The 12,502-nt window shown below is 33.5% G+C and overlaps 1 protein-coding gene across 1 annotated transcript in view; it reads right to left on the bottom strand.

Annotated features, from left to right (window-relative positions):
• Positions 1 to 446: 446 nt before the first annotated feature.
• SPATA1 (spermatogenesis associated 1) overlaps positions 447 to 12,502 on the bottom strand; it is a 33,650-nt gene continuing 21,594 nt past the window's right edge. Inside the window, 6 exon segments of the mRNA XM_039838465.1 lie at positions 447 to 477; positions 479 to 534; positions 2,628 to 2,726; positions 4,621 to 4,799; positions 7,507 to 7,632; positions 8,313 to 8,424. Coding sequence (XP_039694399.1) covers positions 447 to 477; positions 479 to 534; positions 2,628 to 2,726; positions 4,621 to 4,799; positions 7,507 to 7,632; positions 8,313 to 8,424 — 603 coding nt within the window.

The following is a 12,502-nucleotide window of genomic DNA, read 5'->3' as shown; positions in this document are numbered from 1 at the left end:
AATATGTAATAGACTAGAAACAATGAAAATAACCCAGTACAACCATATTGCTTTTATACATCTAATATTTCATGAAACTCTCTGTAATATCCATATGAAAAATAAACCTTATGATTTACATAAAACATTGCCAAGAACAACAAAGGTAATCTATGGCTATGCTACCCTGAACAATCCTGTCTGATCTCAGAAGCTAAACAGGGTTGGGCCTGGTTAGTACGTGGATGGGAGACGACCTAGGAAGACCAGGTGCTGTAGGCATAAAAAATAAGGCACTGTAAACTGACAAGGTCCTTGCAACCTGTGAGGTCAACCAAGGGTTGCCTTGCCTAAAAAGAAAGGAAGGAAGGAAGAAAAGAAAGAAAGAAAAAAAGAGAACAACAAAGGTTAAACAAATTTTCAAATATTTAATTGTTTAGACTAATAAAAGTTTTAAATTAACGTACCTACTTGAGGCTGTAAAGATGTATTAATTTTATTCTGTGCCAGTTCAGCTTTCAATGTGCGTACATTGGATATTGCTTGTTTTCTCATCTATAAAAAGAATTACCTTTAAAAAATGAACTTCATTTTGCTCGCTAAAATAACATTGTCATGTAAATAAGGGTTTTTGTAGCTTAACTCTTCTCATTTTCCTTCAATGCCTTCACTCCCACTGGATTAGTATGGTAAATGAATGTATAAGTCATAAGTCCTGTTAAATAAGCAAGCATGCTATTTACTGCTAGATAAGCTATCATAATTTTGTTTATTAGTATACAGTCATAATAAAATTAAAATTAAAATATCATAAAAAATAGATTGAAAATAAATTTTATCTTTTGTGGAAGTTTCAAAATATGTTCTAAAGTGTAAAGAAATAGTAAAAAACAAAAAACAAAAACCCAAAATCGAAAAAACAAAATTACTAAAAACCTTAATTCCCAATCCTCAGAAACCCAATAGGCATGTAATAAAAGTGTTACTCTGTGGCAAGCCCTCTTCTAAGTGGATTAACCTCTTTGATTCTTTCAAAAATTTTATTGAGGCAGATACTATTACTTAACCTCATTTTACAGCTGAGGAAACCGAAATGCTTAGTAGTTAAGTAACCTACTCCAAGTATAAAACTGGTATAAAACAAGTATAAAACTGGTACCTGGCACAGCCAGGATTCAAACTCAAACAACCTGGTGCCAGCATCCTTATTATTTCATATACCATCTTTACACCAGCAGCATTCGCATCACTTGCAAGCTTCTTAGGAATGAAGAATCTCAGGCTTTACCCCAGACCACTGAGTCAGATCATACTTCCAAAGGATCCACCCTCCAGTGATGTCATATTAAACTTAAAGCACTGCTTATGCTAGACTAATTTGAATATGGTTGCAACAGATTCAGGCTAGGTTTTCTGTCCCTTAGTTCTGAATCTTACAGGTAAGTTTGGGTAAACAATTCAGAAATCAATAATACATACTAATAATGTGTACTATATATCAGTTAGGCACTATGGTTAAATGTAGAATTTTTTCCCCCAGTGTAAGCTGAAAATTTGGTTCTCAATTTCCTATTAGACTTTCCTGTTTTTGTACTAGATTCTAATATGGATTTCAACCATTCATAAGTGATATTTATAATGATAAAATAAACAAAGACGGTGAGACTTAATGTGTACACTTTCCAAAAGAAGTGTTTCTATTACTCCCTTTTACCCACCCAACATCCTTAAGTGTAGTTTCCACTTTGACTTTCTCTCCATTTTTTGAATACATAGTTTTTATTCATTGAACAAATTATTTTTTTTACTGCATACCATATAAGACTACTAAATATTCATATTTGTTAAAAATTGTCCCTTGCCCTTCTTTTTTGCACCTTAAGTTTTAAGCTTCTCAATGCCCAGCCAAGGCTCAGCCTTGAGAATGTTGCTAGTTAAAAGGGTCTAAGCTGTGCTGTGCAATACAGTAGTCATTTGCCACATGCAGCTATTTAAATTTAAATGAACTACAATTAAATACAATTTAAAATTCAGTCCTTAGTCACTCGGAAGGCTACATTTCAAGTGCCCAATAACCTATGTCTCTAGTGGTTACCTTAGCATACACTACAGGTATGAATCACTCCTATCATCACAGAAAGTTCTCTTGGAAGTGCCTCTTCTAGAAAGAGGTCGTTATTCTGTGTCATAAAGCCATTTCTGATAAAGAGGTGAATTGAGAGCATTCGTGTAAGTATACATATGAAAATGACTGGAGAGAGATAATTACCCAAGAGGAGGAAAAACAAATGAGAGTTCAGAGAGCTCAGTGGTTTGTGAGACTTTTGATTTATGAATGACCCTAGTACATGAAAACTACCCCTTTTAAATGTTTCATTGAGACTTTATACTGATTGACAGGGTACTTTTAAAAAAAATTCTCACTGGAATTTTCCTAAATTTTACTCTGGCCTTGTTGTAACATGCATCTTTTCAGGAGTTAGTTGTTGTTACTGCATTTTTTTCACTTGTGCTGTTTGTTATTAAGGCAACAATTTTAAGACTGTCGATCCTTCCTACTCTTACACTATTGACACCCAAAGTTAAAACATCAAAATACTTTATTTCAAGATAAATTTTATAATCTCATTAGGAGAGATGCAAATTACCTTAACTTCTATGATGAGATTCATTTTGTCAGTATCCAATTTTCTCTTAAGTTGGTCAATTGCATGCTGTACTTCAGTGATCTGAATTATAAGGTAATTCTGTGTGAGATATACAAAGACATCTTTATTAAGGATAATGTCTATACATATTTATTTTTAACTGACTTGCTGACAGAAACTACAATGTGTTAACAAATATCAAAAGAGCAAATAACGAAAATAACCTATTCCATAAAATAAACTTATTGCTTTGGAGTAAATTACTACGACCTAATTTCCTACATTTGAGGGACTACTTTCTCTTTTGTTCTACTACCATTATTCATGTATTATAAAAATAGATATTTGTAAAAGTTGCCATTAAATTAGTACTCATAAATAACAACTATTACTATGAAAGAAATATGTAATTTTAAGATATTAGCAATGTTTTTTTGAAATTAATGAGCTTTATTAGCTGAATAAAATTAGAATTACTTTAACATATTTAATAATGACATAGTATATTTTATATAAGAAAACTTATTTGCCACAAGAAAACCTATTGAATATAAGAAGCCTTTCAGTCACTTTTGTTCAAAAAGTTTATGAGGTATCATATCAGCAAAGAAATTATTTAAAATATTAAGCTGACTTAGTGAAAAAAACATGACCGTATATTGAATTTGATAAAACATAAGACAGAAAGTATCATCTATGCTAAAAGTATCAGCTAATATGAACAGAGCATTACTTGAACTTATTTGGACTTTATATTAAATTTATCTAAAATAGTAAACTTTTACTCATAGAAACAGAGAACAGATTGGTGGTTGCTAGGGGTTGGGAGTGGGGGAAATATGTGAAAGGGTACAAATTTCTAGTTATAAATAAGTTTTGGTGATGCAATGTACAGTATGGTAACTACAGTTAACAAAAGTGTATTTGAAAGTTGTTAAGAGAGTATATCTTAAAAGTTCTCATTACCAGAAAAAAGATTTTGAGGTGATAGATGTTAACTAGACTTATTGTGGTAATCAATTCACAGTATATACATATATCAAATCATTGTGTTATACACCTTAATACAATATTATGTCAATTATATCTCAATAAAACTGGGAAAACATAAACAAGGAAACAATATTTCATCATGTCTAAAGTTAAATCTGTACTCTTAATCATGATTAACATATTATAAAATCTTTTTTGGATAAGTGAGATAAAGCAACAAAAATTAAACTGATAAATAAAATGGCCTCTGGAATTTGTTATTTAATTATATGGTGAAATTACTCAATTAAAAAATAAACTTCATGTCTCTGATCTTTCACAATTCAAGACTATCTTAAGAAAAAAATGGATTGACAAAATGTAATTTAATAATTTCTTTAGACATCGATACCTTTAGATTCCATGGATGCGATTAACACTCCCCCTTCTCCTGCACTAAAAAAGAGGAATGCAGTAAACACTGTTCATCCTCCCACTGTATTTCAGCATGTGTTGATCTCTTTCCCATAGAATCAGAGAAAGCGACCCTGTCCTCAGGTACAGAGGTACATCCTAATTGGTGTAAGTCAGCGCATAGCATTCCCTGATAATTATCAGTCCACTGTAGGCTTGGTTGATGACCCCACCAGGCAAAAGGGAAAGTTTTGTATATTCTATGCACCTGAGAGAGGGTCTCTCTTAGATTGGAGGCATATAGCTCAACTTGCCATTGGCACCTCTATTGTTACAATGAAGGAAAGCAGTCTTATAATGAAACCAACACTTGAAAATAATAGGGAGATATCAGAAGCACCAATGCTCTTAAAAGACCATTAAGCTGTTGATTGTATCTCCTCAGTACCCATTCTATGAGACCCATAAATTTTCTTATTGTTTAAGCCAGATTAAGTCACAGTTTTTTACCTGTAACCCAAAGCATCCTAAATATGATAATACTGACAATTATAAATCATATATTTTGAACAGAACTTCAATATAATGTGAACACATTTAGAAGCACCTTAGAGTCTGTTATATTTGCCAGATTCTTTGGTCTCATTTTGATCTCCCTGGCTTCAAGCTGCATGAGCAATTTTTTATAATAAAGTTCCAAATCTTCTCGAAGTTTTGTTAAAACCTCCTCCAGTGATGCTGTGACTTTCTTTGTTTCAAAATGCTTTTTCTTCCAACCATCACAGGCTATAAGAGAGCGAAGGTCATAGTTTCAGTCTGACTAAAGAATTCAACTTTTCAACCTGGAAAGGACCTTAGATTTAATTTAAACCCTTTTACTCCTCTTGTCCTCCTCCCTTACATGGTGAGGAAATTAGAGCTAAGAACAGAAATGTTTATTGGGTAATAAAAGTACTTTTCTACAAATATAGTAAAATAGTGGTAAATCCAGGAACCATAAACGAGTTCTTCAAGTTTGTAATTATTTTGAGAAAATCTTTATTAAAAAGATTTCCAATTGCCAAATGTGTATAATTTTGATTACTTTTCCATAATCTGATTTGATTATGGTAAATTTATTTATATAATTATAACTATGAAAAAAGAGGCATAATTTTTCTTGTTTTTCTTTATTTTTTCAGCTCCCAAAATGACGTATGTTTTGTGATATAAGCTGATTCTGATTCATCATTTATCAAAATTATTCCAACTACATCCCCAAAATTGTGTGGGGTAGAATTTCTCAAATCTGAGATTCTTAATTACAAATTCAGCACTGCCAACTAGGAAATCAGTGTGGCACCAATGAGATTCTAAGTACAAACTTAACAGCAACATAAACTACATGCTAGCATACTAGAATATGTTTTTTTTTTAAGATTATCAAAGAAATGCAAACCTCATATTAAATTCTATATGATGATTTGATTAAAATTATATAACTATATGGAACTTAACTAAAAAATTTAACTATTGCCCTATATCTAATCCTCATGCCCTATATATTATGCATTATCTTTCTAACTAGTCTCTGCTTCCATTCTTGCCTCTGTACAGTATATTCCACATAGTAGTCATTCTGATTTTTCTAAAATATTTTTTAAATCATGTAAATCCCTAGCTTAAAAATCCTCCAATGGCTTCCTATCTTATTTAGAAAAAAGTCCAAATTCCTTGAATCGGCCTATTTCTTGCTCAACTTTTGATTTAATCTCCTTCTAAATTTCCTACTTATATATCACGCTCCAGCCATACTGGCCTTGTTTTGGGTCCTAAGACCACAAGCTCATTTCTTTCTCCAGACCTTGACATTTAGTGTTCCTTCTGTTTAAACTGTTTTTCCCTATCTCTTCGCATGTCTGCCTCCTTATTAATAAAATCTTAATGATATCTCCACAGAAATGTCATCCTTGGAAATCCTACTTAGAGCATCTGTCCTGCCCCATCATTCTGTATTATGTTCTTTTAAATAATACTCTTCTCAACTCTAATCAATAGCTGATATTATCTTACTTATTTGTTTCCGTTCCCCACAGCCACCACCCCCTTTAGAAGCAAGCTCCTTAAGAGCAAGGCAATTTGTCTTATTTACTGCTGTGTCCTCATCATATAAAACAGTGCTGGGAATTGAGGCACATAGTAGGCTCAATAAATATTTGATGGCTGCTACATGCCTTGAACTTAAAACATTCCTTGTTTAAGTAGAAAGTGACTGATCATTTTCATTTTATAAAGAGAAAGAGTGACGTGCAAAATACCTTGCCTTAGTAAAAGACTGATCTGGTATTAGAGTCCTGGTCCTGTGATTTCTAGTTCATTGCTCCAATTTGTTTGATGAAATTTCTTGTTTAATATTACAAGGCTAAGTTATCGCTACCATTCCAAGGATTCATTTAATATTAGGAGGTAGAACCTTCAGAAATATCTCCTGACATTGTCAGTGCTAGTATTGAAGCAATAATTTTGCTGTAAATTGAGAATCCTAAAACCAGTTAATTTCCATATATACTTTTTACCCTTATAATCTCCAAGTACAATCCAACATGCAGGCCTCCCAAATCACTTAACGTCTCTCAAACCATTATCCTACACTTTCTCTTCTCTGACTCATTTTTCTATTTCCACCAGTCCTAACAACATTTTTTATTGTAAGAAAACAATCTACTTTTTCTACCTAATGTCTTTCATTTATTCATTTTAGCCAAGCAGACTGACATACATATGAAAAATTAAGCATCCAGGGGAGACTAAGGACTCAAAGAAGCCTCCTAGAGTAAGTGATGTCTAACCTGAAATTGAACGATTAGTAGGAAATAGCCAGGTGAACTGAGAAGAAGGGGACAGAAGGAGAAGATAAGACAAGCAGGTGAGATGGTAGAGGGAAAACCATGCCTGAAGACCTGCAGCAAGAGGAGGCGCACCTCAGATTCTCGTACACCTAACACTTTTCCTGGAAGCCTTTCTTGATCTCTTCCACCTCATTTAGGTGTTTCTCCTCTGTTTCCTATGCATAGAGTTCTGCAATTCCTTTATCACAGCATTCACCAGGAGGTATCATTACTGCCTAACTTGATTATCGTTTTCCCACTGGGCTGTAAACTCTTTGAGGGCAGTGACAAGATTGTGTCTGCATATTAGTATCTCCTCAGCCCCTAGAACAGTGACTAAATTCAGCAGGCAATTAATAAATACTTATTTAGTAAATGAATAGAAGAATGAAGAAAAAAATAAATGTCATTTATGATAAATATTTGAATTTTAATAAAAAACAACCTATGTGAACCATGTTGTGTTTATTGTATAAAATAGTTGAATAATAAATACATGTTTTCTGTATTGATCTTATATCAATAGTATACCTTACCACTTAAACAGTAAAATAGTAAATATTAAAAAGTATAAATTCCATAAAACTTGTTTTCTTTACAGTGACAAAAGAGGTAATAAACTTTACCATGACATCGCTTCAATTTGCTTTCTTCATACAGCTTTTCCACTTTTCTTATTAGCTCTTCTCTAATTCTTTCCAAATGTCTTCTTTCTTCCTTTACTTGTTTCATTTGTTCTATAATCTCCTCTCCTAAAATATTATAACCAATAATCATCAATGTCTAAGAGATGGTTCATTTCCTGAAATATAGTATGTAAAACTTAAAAAGCGTTTAAAATGGAAGAATAAATTTTACTCAAATTCTGTTTTTCTTCCTGCAATATAGTATTTATCCCTTTGGAAAACATTGAGGAGTCATTTCAGTTTATAGGAGTGATACATAAGGGATTTACATATATGTAAAGAATACAATATGTCTCATCTACATTTACATATATTTGTAAAACTGGGTATAGCCCAAGTAGTTGTATTTTTTGGTTTAATTCTTTTGGTAAATTTATCTTGGACCCAAAGTTATTGTATTTAAATTTTACATAGAGAATGTAAATTTTAGAGTATATTTTTAAAGCAGAAATATTACTGACTAAACATATGCAGCAATCGACATAAAATTCTATACTTTAAAATAATTTAACTTTTTTGTGGTAAAATATACATAATAAAATTACCAGTTTAACCATTTTCAAATGTACAGTTCGAGGGCATTACATACATTTACAATGTCATAAAATCATCACCACCATCCATCTCCACAATTTTTTTTAACTTCCCAAACTTAAACTCTGTACTCATCAAACAATAATTCCTCATTAACATCATTTAACTTTACCTCAAAGAATTATCTGTACATACAATATCATCATACTTACTCTCCATCTGTAATAAAGAAATTTCAGTCATTCCTGGAGAAAAAACAGGCTGACAAGGAAGTAGAGGAAAATCAATATGATCTGGTAGGGTGATACACTTTTTTTTACCTATCTGTAAAAAAAAAAAAAACCATGAAAATCAGTAAAATTTGGCAGGGTGATACTATTTTTCACCTATATGTAAGCATCTGGTAATATATAACAGTAATGCATTTTTTTCTTACTTATATGGTGATGAACTCCCAAATCGATATTTATACCTATAGACTCTTGTGCTCGGGTTTCTCCATTCCTCTATTACTTGGACATTATACATGGGGACTTCAAACTTAAATTTTTTTAAAAAAAGAATACATTATTGCTTTGTAAACATGATTTCCTTCCAACACTTTCAATCTTAGTTACTTCTTATGGTAACATTTAAAATTTTCTAAGATGACTATTGAATTTTTTTCATCTTGAGCCAACTTTGATCACTGGTATTTGCTTAGAAAATTGGGACTTTCTATTACATTTTCAAAGTTTAGTATACATTTTATTTCATATATTTTATCTACTCTGTATTTGTGTTTATATCACCTTCATCTTTCCTAAGTTTTGTGTTTCTGCCCTTTTTTTGATAAACTACCTCAAGCCTTCCAATGATGATGTTTCTCCCACTACCACTTTATAGATCTTAAATTGTTTCAATTCTGCTAGAATTTTTTACTTCTGTCTAACTTACCAGTTGCTACTTTTATCTTTATTAAGTCCTTACTACTACTTTGTTTTATTCTTCCTTTTTGAGTTTGTTATCTTATTTTCTTAATTTACAAAGTCAGGTTCTCACAGGATAATGGCAACCACCTAAATTAGAATCTCTCTACACATCCTCCCAACTGCTATAAAAGGAAAGCAAGTAAAATCATTCATAATTTATGTCTACAGCATAAGTAGGACACAGAATCTTTTGATTTACACATGCCTTAATTTACGTTTAAGTGGGGAAATAAACACCCTAGACCAGCAGAGTGTGTTCAAGAGCCAATTACTGAGCAGTCAGATGTGACTGACTATGCATTAGAGAGAACTATGAACAGATAACACAATAAACATTAACCTCAGTTAGTATGGAAGAATAGGCTCCACCCATGCTGTGCAGAAATATTGAGGGTAAAAATAAGATCTGGTAAATCAGAGCACTTTCTATGAGAAATCCAAAAGAAAGGGGCTGTTATAACGTTGACAGTTAGGAATGATAATGATGGGAAGATATAGCTTCTGAGAGAGAAGAAAATGCTCTGGAAGCAAGAGGTATTCTTTTGGGGCTAGATGGTGAGAATCAATAAGAAAGTGGTCAAGATAAAAGCTCAGCGAATTTAATTAGTAGGAAAAAATATCAAAGAAAATAGACCCCTTCTCCAAGGCCCCATTTATTTACAAATAAACAAATAACTGCATTTCACTATATCAACAGAAGAGGGGGCACTTAACCCAAGAAGCAGAAAAGCCACTAAACACTACTCCTTGTTTCTCTATAAGAACACCTGTTATGTGGATTCTGGGAAATATGGCGGAGTGAGAGACATCCTCAGATCTCTCCTCTTGAAACAACACTAAGCTGAACATCTAAAACTGAACAAAAAACACCCAAACTGCACACCAGCACGTCTGAACGTGGGATCGGCGCATAAGAACTACCACAGGTCAGAACCCTGGGTGTTGGATGGTTGACTGGGAGAAACAAAGCAGCTGCCTCTCACAGCTGATGGAGTTCCCTGATGGAGGAGGGAGAAGGAAGAAGATGCAGTGACTTCCCTGAACAGCCTTGCCTGGAAGTGCTGGGACTTCTATGCAGCTGGCAGCAGGGCCAGTCATCAGAGCAGAAAGCAGAGAAGCAGGATGGGGCCGCAAAGATACAACAGTTGATTTTTACCGGCCGCAGTTGCAAAACTGAGGTTGAACCCATAACCCCAATCCCCAACCCCCAACCCAGAAGGCCCCTCCCCATACTCCCCAAATCGATCACCACGGAGCCCCAGGGGAATCTGAGCAAATGTAACCAAAACTGTTTGCTAACACTGACAGGAAGAAAGAGAACAATCTCCAGAAAATAAGCTTACTGACATAGAAATATGTGACTTAAATGAAAGAGAATTTAGGATGGTACTTCTGAAAAAACTCAATGAGATCAAAAACAAATCTTATCAACAATTTCCGGAACTGAAAAAACAACTAGATGAGCAGAGCAAGGAGGCCGAAACCCTCAAAAAGAACCAAATAGAACTGAAGATGAAGAATACACTGCAAGAGTTGAAAAATGAAATAGCAAGCTTAGGAAATAGAGTCAACCAAATGGAGGAAAGGATCATTGATATCGAAGACAGAAATCTTGAAATGGATCAGAAGGAAGAAGAAAGAAATTGAAGAATGAAAAATAATGAAAGAGAAACACAAGCACTAGCTGATGCCATCAGGAGAGGAAACATAACAATAATGGACATTATCGAAGGCAAGGAAAAGAAACAGGGACTAAAAAAGCATTTTCAGACAAATAGTGGACAAGAATTTCTCAAATCTAAGGAATGAATTGGAGCTTGGAATTCAAGAAGTCAACAGAACACCCAATTGTCTCAGCCTAAAAAGACCTTCACCAAGACACACTGTATTAAGTTATCAAAAATCAACGACAAAGATAGAATTCCCAAGGCAGCCAGGGAGAAGAAAATGGTATCATATAAAGGTAAACCCACTAGATTATCATCAGACTTCTCAGCACAAACTTGACAAGCCAGAAAGGAATGGAATCAAATATTTAAACTATTAAGTGAAAGGAACTACCAGCCTAGAATAATGTATCCAGCTAAGCTCTCTATTAGATATGAAGGAGAAATTAAGACCTTTCCAAACATACAAAAATTGAGGGAATTCTCCAATACAAGACTAGCACTACAAGAAATCCTGAAAGGGGTCAGCTCACCTAAAATAAAATAACAAAAAAAAAAGCAAAAACAAAAACATAATTAGGAGTAAAGTGACTATCAGGCAAATAGAGACAGAAGAGTGCAAACCTTACTAAGAACAGGGCATTATAAGCTTAAATAATAATAAGAAAATTGCTATAACAAGATAGTAATGAATGTTTTGCACACACAGGGACAAACTGAGGTAACAATGGCTGAAAAGGGGAGGATTCAAAAATCCAAATTTGCAAAGGGGAATGGAAATAAAGCACACGCAGAAGAAAATGGACAACTATATATATATATAACTATCCTTTTCATATTTGTAATATAACCATACACCAAAGATTCAGAACTGAAGTATATAACATAAAACAAGAAGAACAAGAGGGAAAACCCACAATAGCCAACCAAAATAAAAAAATAAGGAAGCAGTGGAAACACCGAGCTACCAGAAAGCAACAGATAAAATGGCTATAAGAAGACCTCATATTTCAATAATCACCCTAAATATAAATGGACTAAACTCACCAATAAAAAGGCATAGAGTTGCAGAATGAATCAAAAAACAAAACCCAACCATATGCTGCCTCCAGGAGACACATCTCAGCTCCAAAGACAAATATAGACTCAAAGTGAAAGGGTGGGAAACGATATTTCAAGTATTTGACATTCAGAGAAAAGTGGGAGTAGTAGTGCTAATATAGGACAAACCAGACTTCAAAATAAAAAAGGTAAAGAAAGATACTGAGGGATACTGCATAATGATAATGGGAATCATGCACCAAGAAGACATAACACTTATTAATATCTGTGTTCCTAATGAGGGAGTCCCAAAATATGTGAAGGAATTTTTAACAGAACTAAAAGGAGAAACAAACCAAAACACTATCATAGTAGGGGACCTAAATACCCCACTGTCAGATATGGACAGATCATCCAAACAGAAAATCAATAAGGAAATAACATCCTTAAATGACATTAAATCAACTGGACGTAACTGACATATACTGAGCCTTCCATCCCAAAACAACTGCTTATACATTCTTCTCTAGTGCACATGCAACATTCTCAAGAATCGACCGCATACTGGGACGCAGAGATAGCCTCAACAAATAAAGAGGGTTGAAATAATACCAACCATATTCTCTGATCATAATGCTATGAAACTAGAGATCAACTGCAAAAAGAAATCAGGAAGAACCACAAATACATGGAGATTAAACAATATGCTACTGAAGAATAACT

This window comes from Pteropus medius, unplaced genomic scaffold, assembly GCF_902729225.1.
Source record: "Pteropus medius unplaced genomic scaffold, Ma_sr-lr_union100, whole genome shotgun sequence".
Taxonomy (NCBI): domain Eukaryota; kingdom Metazoa; phylum Chordata; class Mammalia; order Chiroptera; family Pteropodidae; genus Pteropus; species Pteropus medius.
Note: the sequence above shows the minus strand (reverse complement) of the source record. Positions and strands in the feature narration are given on the sequence as shown.